This window comes from Salmo trutta, chromosome 38 (genome assembly GCF_901001165.1).
Source record: "Salmo trutta chromosome 38, fSalTru1.1, whole genome shotgun sequence".
Lineage (NCBI taxonomy): Eukaryota > Metazoa > Chordata > Actinopteri > Salmoniformes > Salmonidae > Salmo > Salmo trutta.
Genome location: NC_042994.1, coordinates 25,466,310 through 25,484,547, shown reverse-complemented (window position 1 = coordinate 25,484,547; position 18,238 = coordinate 25,466,310). Strand labels below are relative to the sequence as shown.

Genomic DNA, 18,238 nt, shown 5'->3' with positions numbered 1-18,238 from the left:
ACCCCATTTGATTTTGTTATTGATGAGTAGAATTGCATGAAATTTGTTAGAAAATTGCTAAACGTTCTCTCCGCTCCATGGCAAAATGTGTAGAACTCCAGAAGACTTGCTTTAAAAGTACAACATTTTAGAATTGCAGGACATTACCTTTAAAACATTTCTCCCCAACGTCAAGAAGGGGGGGCACAAAAAATGTGCCCGCTTGGTAGGGTGGGGCCCCCCAACCAAATCTCGCTCAGGGCCCCCAAAAGGCTACGGCCGGCCCTGCACACACACAGACATACATGCTGAAACACTCAAGCCTGTGGGGTTTTTTTCTGTAAAGTTTCAGTTAGCCCAATGTTTTTCAAGAATTTAACGTTGCGGTAAGGTTAGTCCAAGGTTATTCTTGTTGTAGGTGTGTGTGGGTGTTGCAGGGAGATGCATGTCTGTTTAAGGTTGTTGTAACGTTGTTGTATTGTTGTGCAGGTGTTTGGAGGTCGCAGGGGGGATGGATTTTAGTCTAAGGTTGTTGTTGTAACGTTGTTGTAATGTTGTATAGGTGTTTGGAGGTAGCAGGGAGATGGACTCTCTGAAGAAGGAGTTGGAGGAGGAACTGAAGCTATCTGCTGATGACCTGAGGAGTCACGCCTGGTACCATGGACCCATAGGCAGAGAGGTACACACACACACCTGGTACCATGGACCCATAGGCAGAGAGGTACACACACACACCTGGTACCATGGACCCATAGGCAGAGAGGTACACACACACACCTGGTACCATGGACCCATAGGCAGAGAGGTACACACACACACCTGGTACCATGGACCCATAGGCAGAGAGGTACACACACACACCTGGTACCATGGACCCATAGGCAGAGAGGTACACACACACACACCTGGTACCATGGAACCATAGGCAGAGAGGTACACACACCTGGTACCATAGACCCATAGGCAGAGAGGTACACACACACACCTGGTACCATGGACCCATAGGCAGAGAGGCACACACACACACACCTGGTACCATGGACCCATAGGCAGAGAGGTACACACACACACACACCTGGTACCATGGACCCATAGGCAGAGAGGTACACACACACACACACACACACACACCTGGTACCATGGACCCATAGGCAGAGAGGTACACACACAGACACACACCTGGTACCATGGACCCATAGGCAGAGAGGTACACACACACCTGGTACCATAGACCCATAGGCAGAGAGGTACACACACAAACACACCTGGTACCATGGACCCATAGGCAGAGAGGCACACACACACCTGGTACCATGGACCCATAGGCAGAGGTACACACACACACACCTGGTACCATGGACCCATAGGCAGAGAGGTACACACACACACACCTGGTACCATGGACCCATAGGCAGAGAGGTACACACACACACACCTGGTACCATAGACCCATAGGCAGAGAGATACAGACACACACGCCTGGTACCATGGACCCATAGGCAGAGAGGTACACACACCTGGTACCATGGACCCATAGGCAGAGAGGTACACACACCTGGTACCATGGACCTATAGATAGAGATGTACACTCTCTCTCTCTCTCTCTCTCTCTCTCTCTCTCTCTCTCTCTCTCTCTCTCTCTCTCTCTCTCTCTCTCTCTCTCTCTCTCTCTCTCTCTCTCTCTCTCTCTCTCTCTCTAGGGGGCAGAGGTTCTGCTGGAGAGAGATGGTGACTTTCTGGTTCGTGACACAGCCTCCTCCCCCGGTGACTATGTCCTGAGTAGCTATTGGAGGGATGAGCCCTTGCACTACAAGATCATTAGGGTGGTCCTTCGGCCCAAGAAGGTGTGTGTTTGTGTGTGTGCTATTCTGTTTCAATTTGGAGGGGACTGGTTTGACGTGTGTTCGCGAGTCCGTGTGTGTGTTATAATTCTGTGTGTCCTCCAGGGTTACTCCCGTGAGCTGTTCCAGTTTGAAGGGGACTGGTTTGATGTGTGTACGTGAGTCCGTGTGTGTGTTATAATTATGTGTGTCCTCCAGGGTTACTCCCGTGAGCTGTTCCAGTTTGAAGGGGATTGGTTTGATGTGTGTACGTGAGTCCGTGTGTGTGTTATAATTATGTGTGTCCTCCAGGGTTACTCCCGTGAGCTGTTCCAGTTTGAAGGGGATCGTTTCGACAACATTCCCGCCCTGGTGCGTTTCCACGTGGGTGGACGTCATCCTGTCTCCCAGGCCTCTGGCGCCGTGATCTATCACCCAATCACACGCTCCCTGCCTATACGTGTCATCAGTGAGCGCCAGGCAGAGCGGACCGGTAAGAACCCACAGACAACGTGGATAGAACACACTGTCACAGTTTGGGTTGAAATATTAGTTTTATTCCATTGAGGTGCAGGAAAAGTAGAGGAGTTTACCAGTCAGAAAGGCAGTGGGTTGTGTTCCAATCTAAACTGTACATGTCTGCAGGGGTCTGGCCACTAACCGCTGGACCACACTCTGTCACTCTGTCACTCTGTCACTCTGTCTGTCTGTCTGTCTGTCTGTCAGTCTGTCAGTATGTCACTCTGTCACTCTGTCAGTCTGTCAGTCTGTCACTCTGTCACTCTGTCACTCTCAGTCTGTCACTCTGTCACTTTGTCAGTCTGTCTGTCACTCTGTCACTCTGTCACTCTGTCACTCTGTCAGTCTGTCACTGTCACTCTGTCACTCTGTCTGTCAGTCTGTCCGTCTGTCACTCTGTCACTCTGTCAGTCTGTCTGTCACTCTGTCACTCTGTCTCTCAGTCTGTCAGTCTGTCACTCTGTCACTCTGTCTCTCTGTCGGTCTGTCTGTCACTCTGTCACTCTGTCAGTCTGTCACTCTGTCACTCTGTCACTCTCAGTCTGTCACTCTGTCACTCTGTCAGTCTGTCACTCTGTCTGTCTGTCACTCTGTCACTCTGTCACTCTGTCACTCTGTCCGTCTGTCCGTCTGTCCGTCTGTCAGTCTGTCAGTCTGTCAAAACATTGGTTATGAATGAATGAACTGCCCCAGAACCACACGTGGTGTGGAGGTACATGAATAAGTGTTGTGTTCCGGAGGCTTGTGTCTCACCTACTGTTAATGTTATTTTCTTCCCTCCTCTAGACAGCAACAGATCCAGCAACAGATCCAGCAACAGCGCCCTTGACAGGGTGGGGGTGGAATCACAGCCAGACCGCAGCAAGAGACTCAGCTTCAACTCATCACACATGGACACGCTACACGTCACTAACACACTGCCCAGGTGGCTTTACACACATACACACACACACACATACACACACACACACACACACACACACATATACATACACACACACACACACACACACACACACACACCACACACACACACACATATACATACACACACACACACACACATACACATATACACACACACACATACACATATACACACATATACACACACACACACACACATACCCATACACACACACACACACACATAGATACACAGAAAATTACACACTCAAAGATACTGTTTTGTGTTGTGTTTGGTATAGTTAGTGTTTGTGTGTGTGTGTGTGTATTGTTTATGTGTGTGTGTATATTGTTTTGTGTGTGTGTGTGTGTGTGTGTTTCTCAGGAGTGGGAGTCAGCCAGCCAACCTGGAGAATCTGGGCAGAAGACCCTCGATCCAATCAGCACAGTCTGAAAGCAACCTACGCACAGGTAACACACACACACTCGTACATTCCCAGCTCTGCTCAGGTAACACACACACACTCGTACATTCCCAGCTCTGCTCAGGTAACACACACACACTCGTACATTCCCAGCTCTGCTCAGGTAACACACACACACTCGTACATTCCCAGCTCTGCTCAGGTAACACACACACACTCGTACATTCCCAGCTCTGCTCAGGTAACACACACACACTCGTACATTCCCAGCTCTGCTCAGGTAACACACACACACTCGTACATTCCCAGCTCTGCTCAGGTAACACAAACACACTCGTACATTCCCACCTCTGCTCAGGTAACACACACACACTCGTACATTCCCACCTCTGCTCAGGTAACACACACACACTCGTACATTCCCACCTCTGCTCAGGCAACACACACACACTTGTACATTCCCAGCTCTGCTCAGGTAACACACACACACTCGTACATTCCCACCTCTGCTCAGGTAACACACACACTCGTACATTCCCACCTCTGCTCAGGCAACACACACACACTTGTACATTCCCACCTCTGCTCAGGTAACACACACACACTCGTACATTCCCACCTCTGCTCAGGTAACACACACACACTCGTACATTCCCACCTCTGCTCAGGTAACACACACACACACTCGTACATTCCCAGTTCTGCTCAGGTAACACACACACACTCGTACATTCCCACCTCTGCTCAGGTAACACACACACACTCGTACATTCCCAGTTCTGCTCAGGTAACACACACTCGTACATTCCCAGTTCTGCTCAGGTAACACACACACACTCGTGCATTCCCAGTTCTGCTCAGGTAACACACACACACTCATACATTCCCAGTTCTGCTCAGGTAACACACACACTCGTACATTCCCAGCTCTGCTCAGGTAACAAACACACCTCTCTCCTCTCCCTCCAGGTGCGCCTCATAGCTGTCAATCAGAGGCTGTAGGCCCCGCCCCCATTTCCCCAGTGTTCCGAACGGGTAGCGAACCCCTGATCAGCCCTTCAGCCCTCAGACACACACGACCCTCACACCCAGGTAACACACACACGACCCTCACACCCAGGTAACACACACACGACCCTCACACCCAGGTAACACACACACGACCCTCACACCCAGGTAACACACACACGACCCTCACACCCAGGTAACACACACACGACCCTCAACACCCAGGTAACACACACACGACCCTCACACCCAGGTAACACACACACGACCCTCACATCCAGGTAACACACACACGACCCTCACACCCAGGTAACACACACGACCCTCACACCACCCTTACACCACCCTCACACCCAGGTAACACACACACCACCCTCACACCACCCTCACACCCAGGTAACACACACACGACCCTCACACCCAGGTAACACACACACGGCCCTCACACCTAGGTAACACACACACGACCCTCACACCCAGGTAACACACACACGACCCCTCACACCCAGGTAACACACACACCACCCTCACACCCAGGTAACACACACACGACCCTCACACCCAGGTAACACACACACGACCCTCACACCCAGGTAACACACACACGACCCTCACACCCAGGTAACACACACACGACCCTCACACCCAGGTAACACACACACGACCCTCACACCCAGGGTAACACACACACCACCCTCACACCCAGGTAACACACACACCACCCTCACACCCAGGTAACACACACACGACCCTCACACCCAGGTAACACACACACGACCCTCACACCCAGGTAACACATACACGACCCTCACACCCAGGTAACACACACACCACCCTCACACCACCCTCACACCACCCTCACACCCAGGTAACACACACACCACCCTCACACCCAGGTAACACACACACGACCCTCACACCCAGGTAACACACACACGACCCTCACACCCAGGTAACACACACCGACCCTCACACCCAGGTAACACACACACGACCCTCACACCCAGGTAACACACACACGACCCTCACACCCAGGTAACACACACACCACCCTCACACCCAGGTAACACACACACGACCCTCACACCCAGGTAACACACACACGACCCTCACACCCAGGTAACACACACACGACCCTCACACCCAGGTAACACACACGACCCTCACACCACCCTCACACCACCCTCACACCCAGGTAACACACACACCACCCTCACACCACCCTCACACCACCCTCACACCCAGGTAACACACACACGACCCTCACACCCAGGTAACACACACATGACCCTCACACCCAGGTAACACACACACCACCCTCACACCCAGGTAACACACACACGACCCTCACACCCAGGTAACACACACACGACCCTCACACCAGGTAACACACACACGACCCTCACACCCAGGTAACACACACACGACCCTCACACCCAGGTAACACACACACCCACCCTCACACCCAGGTAACACACACACGACCCTCCACACCCAGGGTAACACACACACGACCCTCACACCCAGGGTAACACACACACGACCCTCACACCACCCTCACACCACCCTCACACCCAGGTAACACACACACCACCCTCACACCACCCTCACACCACCCTCACACCCAGGTAACACACACACGACCCTCACACCCAGGTAACACACACACGGCCCTCACACCCAGGTAACACACACACGACCCTCACACCCAGGTAACACACACACGACCCTCACACCCAGGTAACACACACACCACCCTCACACCCAGGTAACACACACACCACCCTCACACCCAGGTAACACACCACACCACCCTACAACCCAGGTAACACACACACACCCTCACACCCAGGTAACACACACACCACTGACCCAGGTAACACACACACCACTGACCCAGGTAACACACACACCACTGACCCAGGTAACACACACACCACCCTCACACCCAGGTAACACCACACACCACCCTCACACCCAGGTAACACACACACGACCCTCACACCCAGGTAACACACACACGACCCTCACACCCAGGTAACACAAACACGACCCTCACACCCAGGTAACACACACACGACCCTCACACCCAGGTAACACACACACGACCCTCACACCCAGGGGTAACACACACACGACCCTCACACCAGGTAACACACACACGACCCTCACACCCAGGTAACACACACACCACCCTCAGACCACCCTCACACCACCCTCAGACCACCCTCACACCACCCTCACACCCAGGTAACACACACACGACCCTCACACCCAGGTAACACACACACGACCCTCACACCCAGGTAACACACACACGACCCTCACACCCAGGTAACACAAACACGACCCTCACACCCAGGTAACACACACACGACCCTCACACCCAGGTAACACACACACCACCCTCACACCCAGGTAACACACACACGACCCTCACACCCAGGTAACACACACACGACCCTCACACCCAGGTAACACACACACGACCCTCACACCCAGGTAACACACACACCACCCTCACACCCAGGTAACACACACACCACCCTCACACCCAGGTAACACACACACCACCCTCACACCCAGGTAACACACACACCACCCTCACACCCAGGTAACACACACACCACCCTCACACCCAGGTAACACACACACCACCCTCACACCCAGGTAACACACACACCACCCTCACACCCAGGTAACACACACACGGCCCTCACACCCAGGTAACACACACACGACCCTCACACCCAGGTAACACACACACCACCCTCACACCCAGGTAACACACACACGACCCTCACACCCAGGTAACACACCACACACACACACCCAGGTAACACACCACACACACACACAGGTAACACACCCCACACACACACCCAGGTAACACACCACACACACACACCCAGGTAACACACCACACACACACCCAGGTAACACACCACACACAAGCCCAGGTAACACACACACACACACACCCAGGTAACACACCACACACACGGCCCTCACACCCAGGTAACACACCACACACACACACACACACACACACCCAGATAACACACCACACACACACACCCAGGTAACACACCACACACACACACAGGTAACACACCCCCCCCACACACACACACACACCCAGGTAACACACCACACACACACACCCAGGTAACACACCACACACACACCCAGGTAACACACCACACACAAGCCCAGGTAACACACACACACACACACCCAGGTAACACACCACACACACACACACACACACACACACACACACCCAGGTAACACACCACACACACACCCACGTAACACACCACACACACACACACCCAGGTAACACACCACATACCACACACACACCCAGGTGACGACCCCTATGACGTCACCGTGACACACCCAGGTGAAACACCCGTTCTGTAACCCCTCCTGTGGTCCCCAGGTGGAGGTGTGACGCTGCGAGGTTCTGACGGACAGCTGCACCCCCGAGCCCCGCCCAAACCCTTCAGAGTGTCCACCTTCTTCCCCGGGACTCCTCCCAACCGTCACCGTGAGGACCCCTATGACGAGCTGGTCATCCAGGTGCCTGAATCAAAGTAAGAAGAAACCATTTGGGTCTTACGGCGTTTCCCAAACTAGGGGCCGCGACTGATGAAACTATCAAATAAAATGTAAAAAAAAAAACATGCTTGGTTCATAGAACCGGGGTTACATCAGTAACCTCTGGTAGCCTCTAGATGTGGTTGTAATGAACAGTTAGTGGATTCGGCTATTTCAGCCACACCTGTTACTGACAATCACACAGCCATGCAATCTCCATAGACAAACATTGGCAGTAGAATGGCTTTACTGAAGAGCTCAGTGACTTTCAACGTGGCACTGTCATAGGATGCCACCTTTCCAACAAGTCAGTTTGTCAAATTTCTGCCTTGCTTGAGCTGCCCTGGTCAACTGTAAGTGCTGTTATTGTGAAGGAGCAACAACGGTTCAGCCTTGAAGTGGTAGACCGCTGAGTGTTGAAACGCGTAGTTTGTAAAAATCGTCTGTCCTCGGTTGTAAGACTCACTATCGAGTTCTAAACTGTCTCTGGAAGCAGCGTCAGCACATGAACTGTTCGTCGGGAGCTTCATGAAATGGGTTTTCATGGGCGGGCAGCCGCACACAAGCCTAAGATCACCATGTGCAAGGCCAAGCGTCGGCTGGAGTGGTGTAAAACTCGCCGCCATTGGACTCTAGAGCAGTGGAAATGCGTTCTCTGGAATGATGAATCACGTTTCACCATCTGGCAGTCCGATGGACGAATCTGGGTTTGGCGGATGCCGGGAGAACTCTACCTGCCCCAATGCATAGTGCCAACTGTAAAGTTTGGTGGAGGAGGAATAATGGTCTGGGGCTGTTTTTCATGGTTCAGGCTAGGCCCCTTAGTTCCAGTGAAGGGAAATCTTAACGCTACAGCATACAATGAAATTCTAGACAATTCTGTGCTTCCAACTTTGTGGCAACAGTTTGGGAAAGGCCCTTTCTTGTTTCAGCATGAAAATGCCCCCGTGCACAAAGCGAGGTCCATACAGAAATGGTTTGTCGAGATCGGTGTGGAATAACTTGACTGGACGACACAGAGCCCTGACCTCAACCCCATCGAACACCTTTGGGCTGAATTGGAACGCAGACTGTCGCCCAACATCAGTGCCCAACCTCACTAATTCTCGTGGCTGAATGGAAGCAAATCCCCGCAGCAATGTTCCAACATCTAGTGGAAAGCCTTCCCAGAAGAGTGGAGGCTGTTATAGCAGCAAAGGGGGACCAACTCCATATTAATGACCATGATTTTGGAATGAGATACTCGACAAGCAGGTGTCCAATACTTTTAGTTATGTAGTGTGTGTGTGTATGTATGTATATATATGTATATATGTGTATATATATATATATATGTGTGTGTGTGTGTGTGTGTGTGTGTGTGTGTGTGTGTGTGTGTGTGTGTGTGTGTGTGTGTGTGTGTGTGTGTGTGTGTGTGTGTGTGTGTGTGTGTGTGTGTGTGTGTGTGTGTGTGTGTGTGTGTGTATGTGTTATTGTGTGTTTCCTGTCAGAAAGCGTGGCCACGTGGACAGGCTGCGTGCGGAGGAGAAGTGGCAGAGCAGAGCCCGTCTCACTGAGACATCCTTCAGCTTCCTGGAGGCACAGGAAAGCGGGGAGTTGCCTCGGTTACCAATTGACGGGCAGGTCCAGGAGGAAGAGGAGGATTCACACTTTCAGAGGCCGCAGGTTTGTTGTGGTTGGGTGTTGTTTATTTAATTTGATTTACAATAAACAGCATTGTGATGTAGGTGATTCTATTAGATGTTTATTGAACAACATTGATATGTAGGTGATTCTATTAGATGTTTATTGAACAACATTGTGATTCTATTAGATGTTTATTGAACAACATTGTGATGTAGGTGATTCAATTAGATGTTTATTGAACAACATTGTGATGTAGGTGATTCTATTAGATGTTTATTGAACAACATTGTGATGTAGGTGATGTTTTGTAGCTCAGTTTGACTACATGTCAGTGAATAACAGACTATGAACTCGTAGTGTAATGTAGTGTAATGTAATGTAATGTAATGTAATATAGTGTAGTGCAGTGTAATCCTGCTACAACACAATAACAAACCTAATGTAGGAGTTATACAGAGATGTTACTACCAGGCTGTTACCAGGTGGAGACGTGTTTCAGACTGGACCAGTTTGAGAAGTGACATGTTATTAACATGTTACCAGGTGGAGACGGTGTCGTGTTTCAGACTGGACCAGTTTGAGAAGTGACATGTTATCAGTATACTAATAACATGTTACCAGGTGGAGACGTGTTTCAGACTGGACCAGTTTGAGAAGTGACATGTTATTAACATGTTACCAGGTGGAGACGGTGTCGTGTTTCAGACTGGACCAGTTTGAGAAGTGACATGTTATTAACATGTTATCAGTATACTAATAACATGTTACCAGGTGGAGACGTGTTTCAGACTGGACCAGTTTGAGAAGTGACATGTTATTAACATGTTACCAGGTGGAGACGGTGTCGTGTTTCAGACTGGACCAGTTTGAGAAGTGACATGTTATTAACATGTTACCAGGTGGAGACGGTGTCGTGTTTCAGACTGGACCAGTCTGAGAAGTGACATGGTATTAACATGTTATCAGTATACTAATAACATGTTACCAGGTGGAGACGTGTTTCAGACTGGACCAGTTTGAGAAGTTACATGTTATTAACATGTTACCAGGTGGAGATGTGTTTCAGACTGGACCAGTTTGAGAAGTGACATGTTATTAACATGTTATCAGTATACTAATAACATGTTACCAGGTGGAGACATGTTTCAGACTGGACCAGTTTGAGAAGTGACATGTTATTAACATGTTACCAGGTGGAGATGGTGTCGTGTTTCAGACTGGACCAGTTTGAGAAGTGACATGTTATTAACATGTTACCAGGTGGAGACGGTGTCGTGTTTCAGACTGGACCAGTTTGAGTCCCTCCTGCTACCAGATAATAACAGACCTCTAGACCCCACCGTTCTCATGGCGCTCAAAGAACTGTTCACACGCTCCAACGCCATGACAACCGCTCTGCACATTCTCAGTGTCGACTGCCAGGTAAGACATAGTTATAAACACACACACACACACCTATGCACTATAATATCTCACACGCACACACACACACACACACACACACACACACACACACACACACACACACACACACACACACACACACACACACACACACACACACACACACACACACACACACACACACACACACACACAAACAAACAACAGAAACACGCTCTGTCTGTCTGTGTGTGTAGGTGGCTCGTATCGTGGGTGTGACAGAGGACCAGAAGAGGATGATGGGAGTTGGCTCAGGTCTGGAGCTGGTCACCCTGTCTCACGGACAACAGCTCAGACAGGACCTGCTGGAGAGGTACACACACACACACACACACGTACACACACACACACCTCAAATATGAACATCTGACTGTGTCTGTCATGTGTGTGTGTGTGTGTGTGTGTGTCAGGCACCACCTGCTAGCCCTGGGTGTTGCCATAGATATCCTGGGCTGTACAGGGACGGTAGGTCAGAGGGCCACGGTGCTGCATAAAGTCATCCTATTGGCCCAGGCCCTGAGAGACCACGCCCATAACCTCTACGCATTCTCAGCCGTCATGAAGGCTCTGGAGATGCCTCAGGTAACACAACACACACACACACACAGTACACTCGCACACTGTACGCACACACACACCTGACACCCTCACACTATGCTGTGTTTTAAAGACCCTAGATATCCGTCAGGTCTCTAAAGTGTGTGTGTACGTACTGTGTACTGTGTGTGTGTGTACTGTGTGTGTGTACGTACTGTGTACTGTGTGTGTACGTACTGTGTGTGTGTGTGTGTACGTACTGTGTGTGTGTACGTACTCTGTGTGTGTGTACGTACTGTGTGTGTGTACGTACTGTGTGTGTGTACGTACTGTGTGTGTGTGTACGTACTGTGTGTGTTTACGTACTGTGTGTGTGTGTGCGTACTGTGTGTGTGTACGTACTGTGTGTGTGTGCGTACTGTGTGTGTGTGCGTACTGTGTGTGTGTAGGTAGTCCGTCTGGAGAGGACATGGAGAGCACTGAGGAGGAACCACACAGAGAGTGCTGTGATGTTTGAGAAGACCCTCAAACCCTTCATGAACGCTCTGAATGACGGAGATGAGGAGGAAGGTGTGTGTGTGATGTATTTGTAATGTGTGTATGATGTATTTGTAATGTGTGTATGATGTATTTGTAATGTGTGTGTAAATTATTTGTAATGTGTGCAATGTGTGTGTGATGTATTTGTAAGGTGTGTGTAATGTATTTGGAATGTGTGTGTGTGTGTGATGTATTTGGAATGTGTGTGTGTGATATATTTGTAATGTGTGTGTGTGTCACGTCCTAACCAATATAAGTTGTTATTTTCTATGGTAGAGTGGTCAGGGTGTGACAGGGGGTGTTTGTGTTTGTTCTATGTTCTCTATTTCTATGTTGGATTTCTAGTTTGTTTATATCTAGGTTGGGGTTTATTGGGTTGACCTTCAATTGGAGGCAGCTGTTCCTCGTTGCCTCTAATTGGAGGTCATATTTAGTAGGGGTGTTTTTTCCTGTTGTTTGTGGGTAGTTGTTTTCCGTGTAGTGTATGTTCACCTGATGGAACTGTTGTCGGTCCTTTTGTTGTTTTTGTATTAGTGCTTCACACGTCACGCCTTGGTCCCCTTTGTACGACCCTCGTTACAGTGTGTGATGTATTTGTAATGTGTAATGTGTGTGTGTGTAATGTATTTGTAATGTGTAATGTGTGTGTGATGTATTTGTACTGTGTGATGTAATGTGTGTGTGTGTGATGTATTTGTAACGTGTGTGTGATGTATTTGTAACGTGTGTGTGATGTATTTGTAACGTGTGTGTAATATGTGTGTGTGATGTATTTGTAACGTGTGTGTGATGTATTTGTAACGTGTGTGTGTGATGTATTTGTAATGTGTGTGTGTGATGTATTTGTAATGTGTGTGTAATGTGTGTGTCTGTGTGTAGACTCCGTGGTGCAGGGTCCCCTGGCTGTGCCCCACCTGGTTCCCCTCCTGAGGCTGATGGAGGGAGAGGAGGGAGAACACACAGAGAGAGGCTGTCAGTTATTATACAACACCCTGCAGGCAGCACGCAACGCAGCGCTACACGCCCCACAGTACCAGGAGCACGCACACAGCCTGCTCACAGGTAACACACAGCCTGCTCACAGGTAACACACAGCCTGCTCACAGGTAACACACAGCCTGCTCACAGGTAACACACAGCCTGCTCACAGGTAACGCACACAGCCTGCTCACAGGTAACGCACACAGCCTGCTCACAGGTAACACACAGCCTGCTCACAGGTAAAACACGCACACAGCCTGCTCACAGGTAAAACACGCACACAGCCTGCTCACAGGTAAAACACGCACACAGCCTGCTCACAGGTAACGCACACAGCCTGCTCACAGGTAACGCACACAGCCTGCTCACAGGTAACACACACACAGCCTGCTCACAGGTAACACACACAGCCTGCTCACAGGTAACACACGCACACAATATGGAGAAAAAAAAACACACACACTTATAGAAAACACACAGGCACACATCCAAACCACCAAATCAAATCACATTAGTCCTGCCTCATAACCATCCCGAGTCACTGATTGGCCGTGGGCCCTGCCACTCTGTCCCGTCAGGTGACTGGGAGCCAATCCCAGAGCTGCTGGAGTGTTTCAGGACAGAGTTTGCTCTAAGGCTGTTCTGGGGACAGACTGGAGCAGCGGCAGACAAGGAGAAACGCTACGACAAGTTTGACAAGATCCTCACCGTGCTCTCCAACAAACTGGAACCTAGCGAGGAATTCTCCCCCGAACTCTGACCTTTGACCCTTAAACTCTATACTGTGACCCGGGCTGCATTCAGGAGAGCGCCACATTGCACAACAGTTTGAAATCGGTAACCTGTTTACCTGGATCGTATTCATTAAAGCTTTTTTGCAGCAAAAGTAAATAAAAAATAAATTGAGTTTATTGGACAAGTTCAGGTGCTCCCTCCCTGTTTCAGTCCGTTGTTTGGTGCCTAATGAATATGTCCTGGAGCAGTCCTGGGATGTGTTTCTGGGTGGTTCTCACCTAGCAGGTGTGGATGCGTTGGTTTCCCTCATAAACCTGGCCAATGTCCCAAATGGCATCCTATTCTCTATGAAGGGCCACTATCAGGGAATATAGGGAATAGGACTCTGGTTGAAAGTAGGGCACGATATAGGATGCTATTTGGGACGTAGACAAGGTGTGTGATGTGCTTCTACTGGTTGTTTGTTCAGGTGTGTCAAAATGTTGACCTGCAGAGTTTACCGTTAACATGTTCTGTGTTCAGACAACTTTATTCTCAACCGTCTAGGTGTCTGTGAAAGTAGTTTTTCTGAAGAGAAATCACTGGGGAGTTATCACATTTTCTATTCAGATGATATAAATGATTTAAAACATCACTGTGTCAACTTTGGTCTGTTAAAAAAAACACACAACAAAACATCACATTTTACATAAATCTATTTATTTTTTCTCTCAACACATAACAGTTCACAGGGTACTTAGAGATCAACACATCAGTTGTTTTAAAATGTGATCATATAATAACATACATACACTCCATAAAACATTGAGAAGCAGCGAGTGATGAATCCAGTTCCATTTAACCAGGGAGATGTAAGGTCAAACTAGACCTGGAGGGCTGACAGACACTGAATGGCCTCCTATTCCCCTATGGCCTCCTATTCCCCTATGGCCTCCTATTCCCCTATGGCCTCACAAATGGCCTCCTATTCCCCTATGGCCTCCCAAATGCTTCCTATGGCCTCCTATTCTTATATGGCCTCTGGTCAAAGGTAGTGGACTACATAGTGAGCCATTTGGGATGGAAGCACTGATGGATGTCCAAAATGGCTCCCTATTTCCTATACTGTGACTACTTTTAGGGCTCTGGTCAAATGTAGTGCACTATATCAGGAATAGGGTGCCATTCGGGTCAAAAGGAGTGCACTATGTAGGGAATAGGGTGCCATTTTGGGACATGTAATTGATACATGATTTGGTGTCCCAGATCTGAATGAGACCGTGGCTGGGATTCAACCAAAGGCGCACTGTCCACAATGCACCTTTAACCAGGTCATTTCTCTGACCTTCGTGGAGATGGTATTCATGGTAAACGCTGCGGATGTCAGCTGAAGTCTACATTAGATTGAACAGTCTAATTTGGTGTGCTAATAATCCACAATGCGCCTTTGATTGAATCCCGGGCTGGACGGAAGTTAATCTATCAGAAACACCAGGGGTCCTCCAGGAGTACTGAGACAGCAGTAGTCACAACACCACCACAGAGGCATCTGATTGGCCAGAACCTGACCACAGAGCCATCTGATTGGTCAGAACCTGACCACAGAGCCATCTGATTGGTCAGAACCTGACCACAGAGGCATCTGATTGGTCAGAACCTGACCACAGAGGCATCTGATTGGTCAGAACCTGACCACAGACAGTTAAACCACAAAAAGAGAGAGATAAACAGTGGTCAGAACAAAGAAACAACAACCAAAACAGTCTGTATGAACTGGACCAGACGGTAACCATAACAACCACAGACATGATCAGAGAATCAAGACAACCAATAAGAACCCCAGAAACATACATTTAAAAACTGACCATTTTCACATAGAGTCTGCGTCCCAATTGGCCCCCTATTCCCCAGTAGTGCACTATATAGGGAATAGGGCTCTGGTCTAAAGTAGTGTACTATATAGGGAATAGGGCTCTGGTCAAAAGTAGTGTACTATATAGGGAATAGGGCTCTGGTCTAAAGTAGTGCACTATATAGGGAATAGGGCTCTGGTCTAAAGTAGTGCACTATATAGGGAATAGGGCTCTGGTCAAAAGTAGTGTACTATATAGGGAATAGGGCTCTGGTCTAAAGAAGTGCACTATATAGGGAATAGGGCTCTGGTCTAAAGTAGTGCACTATATAGGGAATAGGGTCTCATTTGGGACCTAACCACTCTTCTGGTGAGAGAACATGTGACAAACAAGTACACTATATAGAAAACAGGGTGGCATTTGGGTTCCAGTCAATACGTGGTCCATAAAATAGTGGCTTCACCATCCAGCTGATAACAATCTGATATAACTATGATAGCAGTCATTTAATATAAAAACAATCACAATGTCATGGCAACTAATGATCTGTGATTAGGTCAGAATAGGGAGAGAGGAATGGGACCGGGAGAGAGGAGTAGAGAGAGAGAGGAGGATGAAGAGGTAGAGAGAAAGAGAGAGAGGTAGAGAGAGACAGGTAGAGAGAGAGAGGTAGAGAGAGAGAGGTAGAGAGAGGTAGAGGTAGAGAGAGGTAGAGGTAAGAGAGAGTGTAGGTAGAGAGAGAGGTAGAGAGAGAGTAGAGGTATGGAGAGAGGTATAGAGAAGGTAGAGGTAGAGAGAGTTAGAGAGAGTATAGTAGAGAGAGGTAATAGAGAGGTAGAGGAGAGGTAGAGTTAGAGAAGTAAGAGAGAGGTAGAGAGAGAGTGTGGGTAGAGAGAAGGTAGAGAGAGAGGTAAGGAGAAGGTAGAGGTATAGAGAGGGTAGAGAGAGGTAGAGAGAGAGGTAGAGGTAGAGAAGGTAGAGTAGAGAGAGTCTAGAGAGAGGTAAGGTAGAGAGAGGTAGAGAGAGGTAGAAGAGGGATAGAGAGAGAGGTAGAGTAGAGAGAGATGTGAGAGAGGTAGATGTAGAGAGAGAGGTAGAGTGAGAGAGAGTAGAGAGAGAGGTATAGGTAGAGAGGAGAGGTACGGTATAGAGAGAGGTAAGAACGACAGACGAGGTGAGAGGCGTAGAGAGGTAGAGGTAGAGAGAGGTAGAGAGAGGTAGAGAGAGGTAGAGAGAGAGGTAGAGGTAGAGAGAGAGGGAGAGAGAGAGGTAGAGAGAGGTAGAGGTAGAGAGAGAGGTAGAGAGAGAGGTAGAGGTAGAGAGAGAGGTAGAGGTAGAGAGAGAGGTAGAGAGAGAGGTAGAGGTAGAGAGAGGTAGAGAGAGAGAGAGAGTAGAGAGAGAGGTAGAGGTAGAGAGAGAGGTAGAGAGAGAGGTAGAGGTAGAGAGAGAGAGAGAGTAGAGGTAGAGAGAGAGGTAGAGGTAGAGAGAGTAGAGGTAGAGGTAGAGAGAGGTAGAGGTAGAGAGAGAGGTAGAGAGAGAGGTAGAGAGAGAGGTAGAGAGAGAGGTAGAGAGAGGTAGAGGTAGAGAGAGGTAGAGGTAGAGAGAGGTAGAGGTAGAGAGAGGTAGAGAGAGAGGTAGAGGTAGAGAGAGGTAGAGGTAGATAGAGAGAGAGGTAGAGGTAGAGAGAGGTAGAGGTAGAGAGAGAGGTAGAGAGAGAGGTAGAGGTAGAGAGAGGTAGAGGTAGAGAGAGAGGTAGAGGTAGAGAGAGAGGTAGAGGTAGAGAGAGAGGTAGAGGTAGAGAGAGGTAGAGGTAGAGAGAGAGGAGAGGTAGAGAGAGAGGTAGAAAGAGAGGTAGAGGTAGAGAGAGAGGAAGGTAGAGAGAGGTAGAGGTAGAGAGAGGTAGAGAGAGGTAGAGGTAGAGAGAGGTAGAGAGAGGTAGAGAGAGGTAGAGAGAGAGGTAGAGGTAGAGAGAAGGTAGAGGTAGAGAGAGAGGTAGAGGTAGAGAGAGAGGTAGAGAGAGAGGTAGAGGTAGAGAGGAGGTAGAGGTAGAGAGAGGTAGAGGTAGAGAGAGAGGTAGAGGTAGAGAGAGGTAGAGGTAGAGAGAGGTAGAGGTAGAGAGAGGTAGAGAGAGGTAGAGGTAGAGAGAGGTAGAGAGAGGTAGAGAGAGGTAGAGAGAGAGGTAGAGGTAGAGAGAGAGGTAGAGAGAGAGGTAGAGGTAGAGAGAGGGTAGAGGTAGAGAGAGAGGTAGAGAGAGAGGTAGAGGTAGAGAGAGGTAGAGGTAAGA

The 18,238-nt window shown here is 49.1% G+C and overlaps 1 protein-coding gene and 1 long non-coding RNA gene across 6 annotated transcripts in view; one reads left to right on the top strand and one right to left on the bottom strand.

Annotated features, from left to right (window-relative positions):
- Window positions 1-14,753, top strand: part of LOC115177601 (breast cancer anti-estrogen resistance protein 3) — a 30,050-nt gene extending 15,297 nt beyond the window's left edge. For 4 of the 5 annotated variants that reach the window (XM_029738490.1, XM_029738492.1, XM_029738494.1 and 1 more), the window contains 14 exons: window positions 542-658; window positions 1,680-1,823; window positions 2,112-2,292; window positions 3,105-3,243; window positions 3,610-3,695; window positions 4,619-4,741; window positions 8,103-8,256; window positions 9,751-9,925; window positions 11,147-11,308; window positions 11,527-11,642; window positions 11,740-11,911; window positions 12,316-12,436; window positions 13,286-13,468; window positions 13,966-14,753. In XM_029738490.1, the coding sequence (XP_029594350.1) occupies window positions 542-658; window positions 1,680-1,823; window positions 2,112-2,292; window positions 3,105-3,243; window positions 3,610-3,695; window positions 4,619-4,741; window positions 8,103-8,256; window positions 9,751-9,925; window positions 11,147-11,308; window positions 11,527-11,642; window positions 11,740-11,911; window positions 12,316-12,436; window positions 13,286-13,468; window positions 13,966-14,147 (2,055 nt within the window). In that variant the 3' untranslated portion in view covers window positions 14,148-14,753. Of the gene's footprint in view, window positions 1-541; window positions 659-1,679; window positions 1,824-2,111; window positions 2,293-3,104; window positions 3,244-3,609; window positions 3,696-4,618; window positions 4,742-8,102; window positions 8,257-9,750; window positions 9,926-11,146; window positions 11,309-11,526; window positions 11,643-11,739; window positions 11,912-12,315; window positions 12,437-13,285; window positions 13,513-13,808; window positions 13,832-13,965 lie in introns of those variants that run through there. The other variant, XM_029738491.1, reaches the window with a different exon arrangement.
- Window positions 14,754-14,799: 46 nt separating this feature from the next.
- LOC115177604 (uncharacterized) lies at window positions 14,800-16,124 on the bottom strand. The gene is made up of 2 exons (XR_003872438.1): window positions 15,790-16,124; window positions 14,800-15,758 (listed from the first exon to the last, which is right to left on the bottom strand). It is a non-coding gene; the product is annotated as an uncharacterized LOC115177604 (long non-coding RNA).
- Window positions 16,125-18,238: the final 2,114 nt, after the last annotated feature.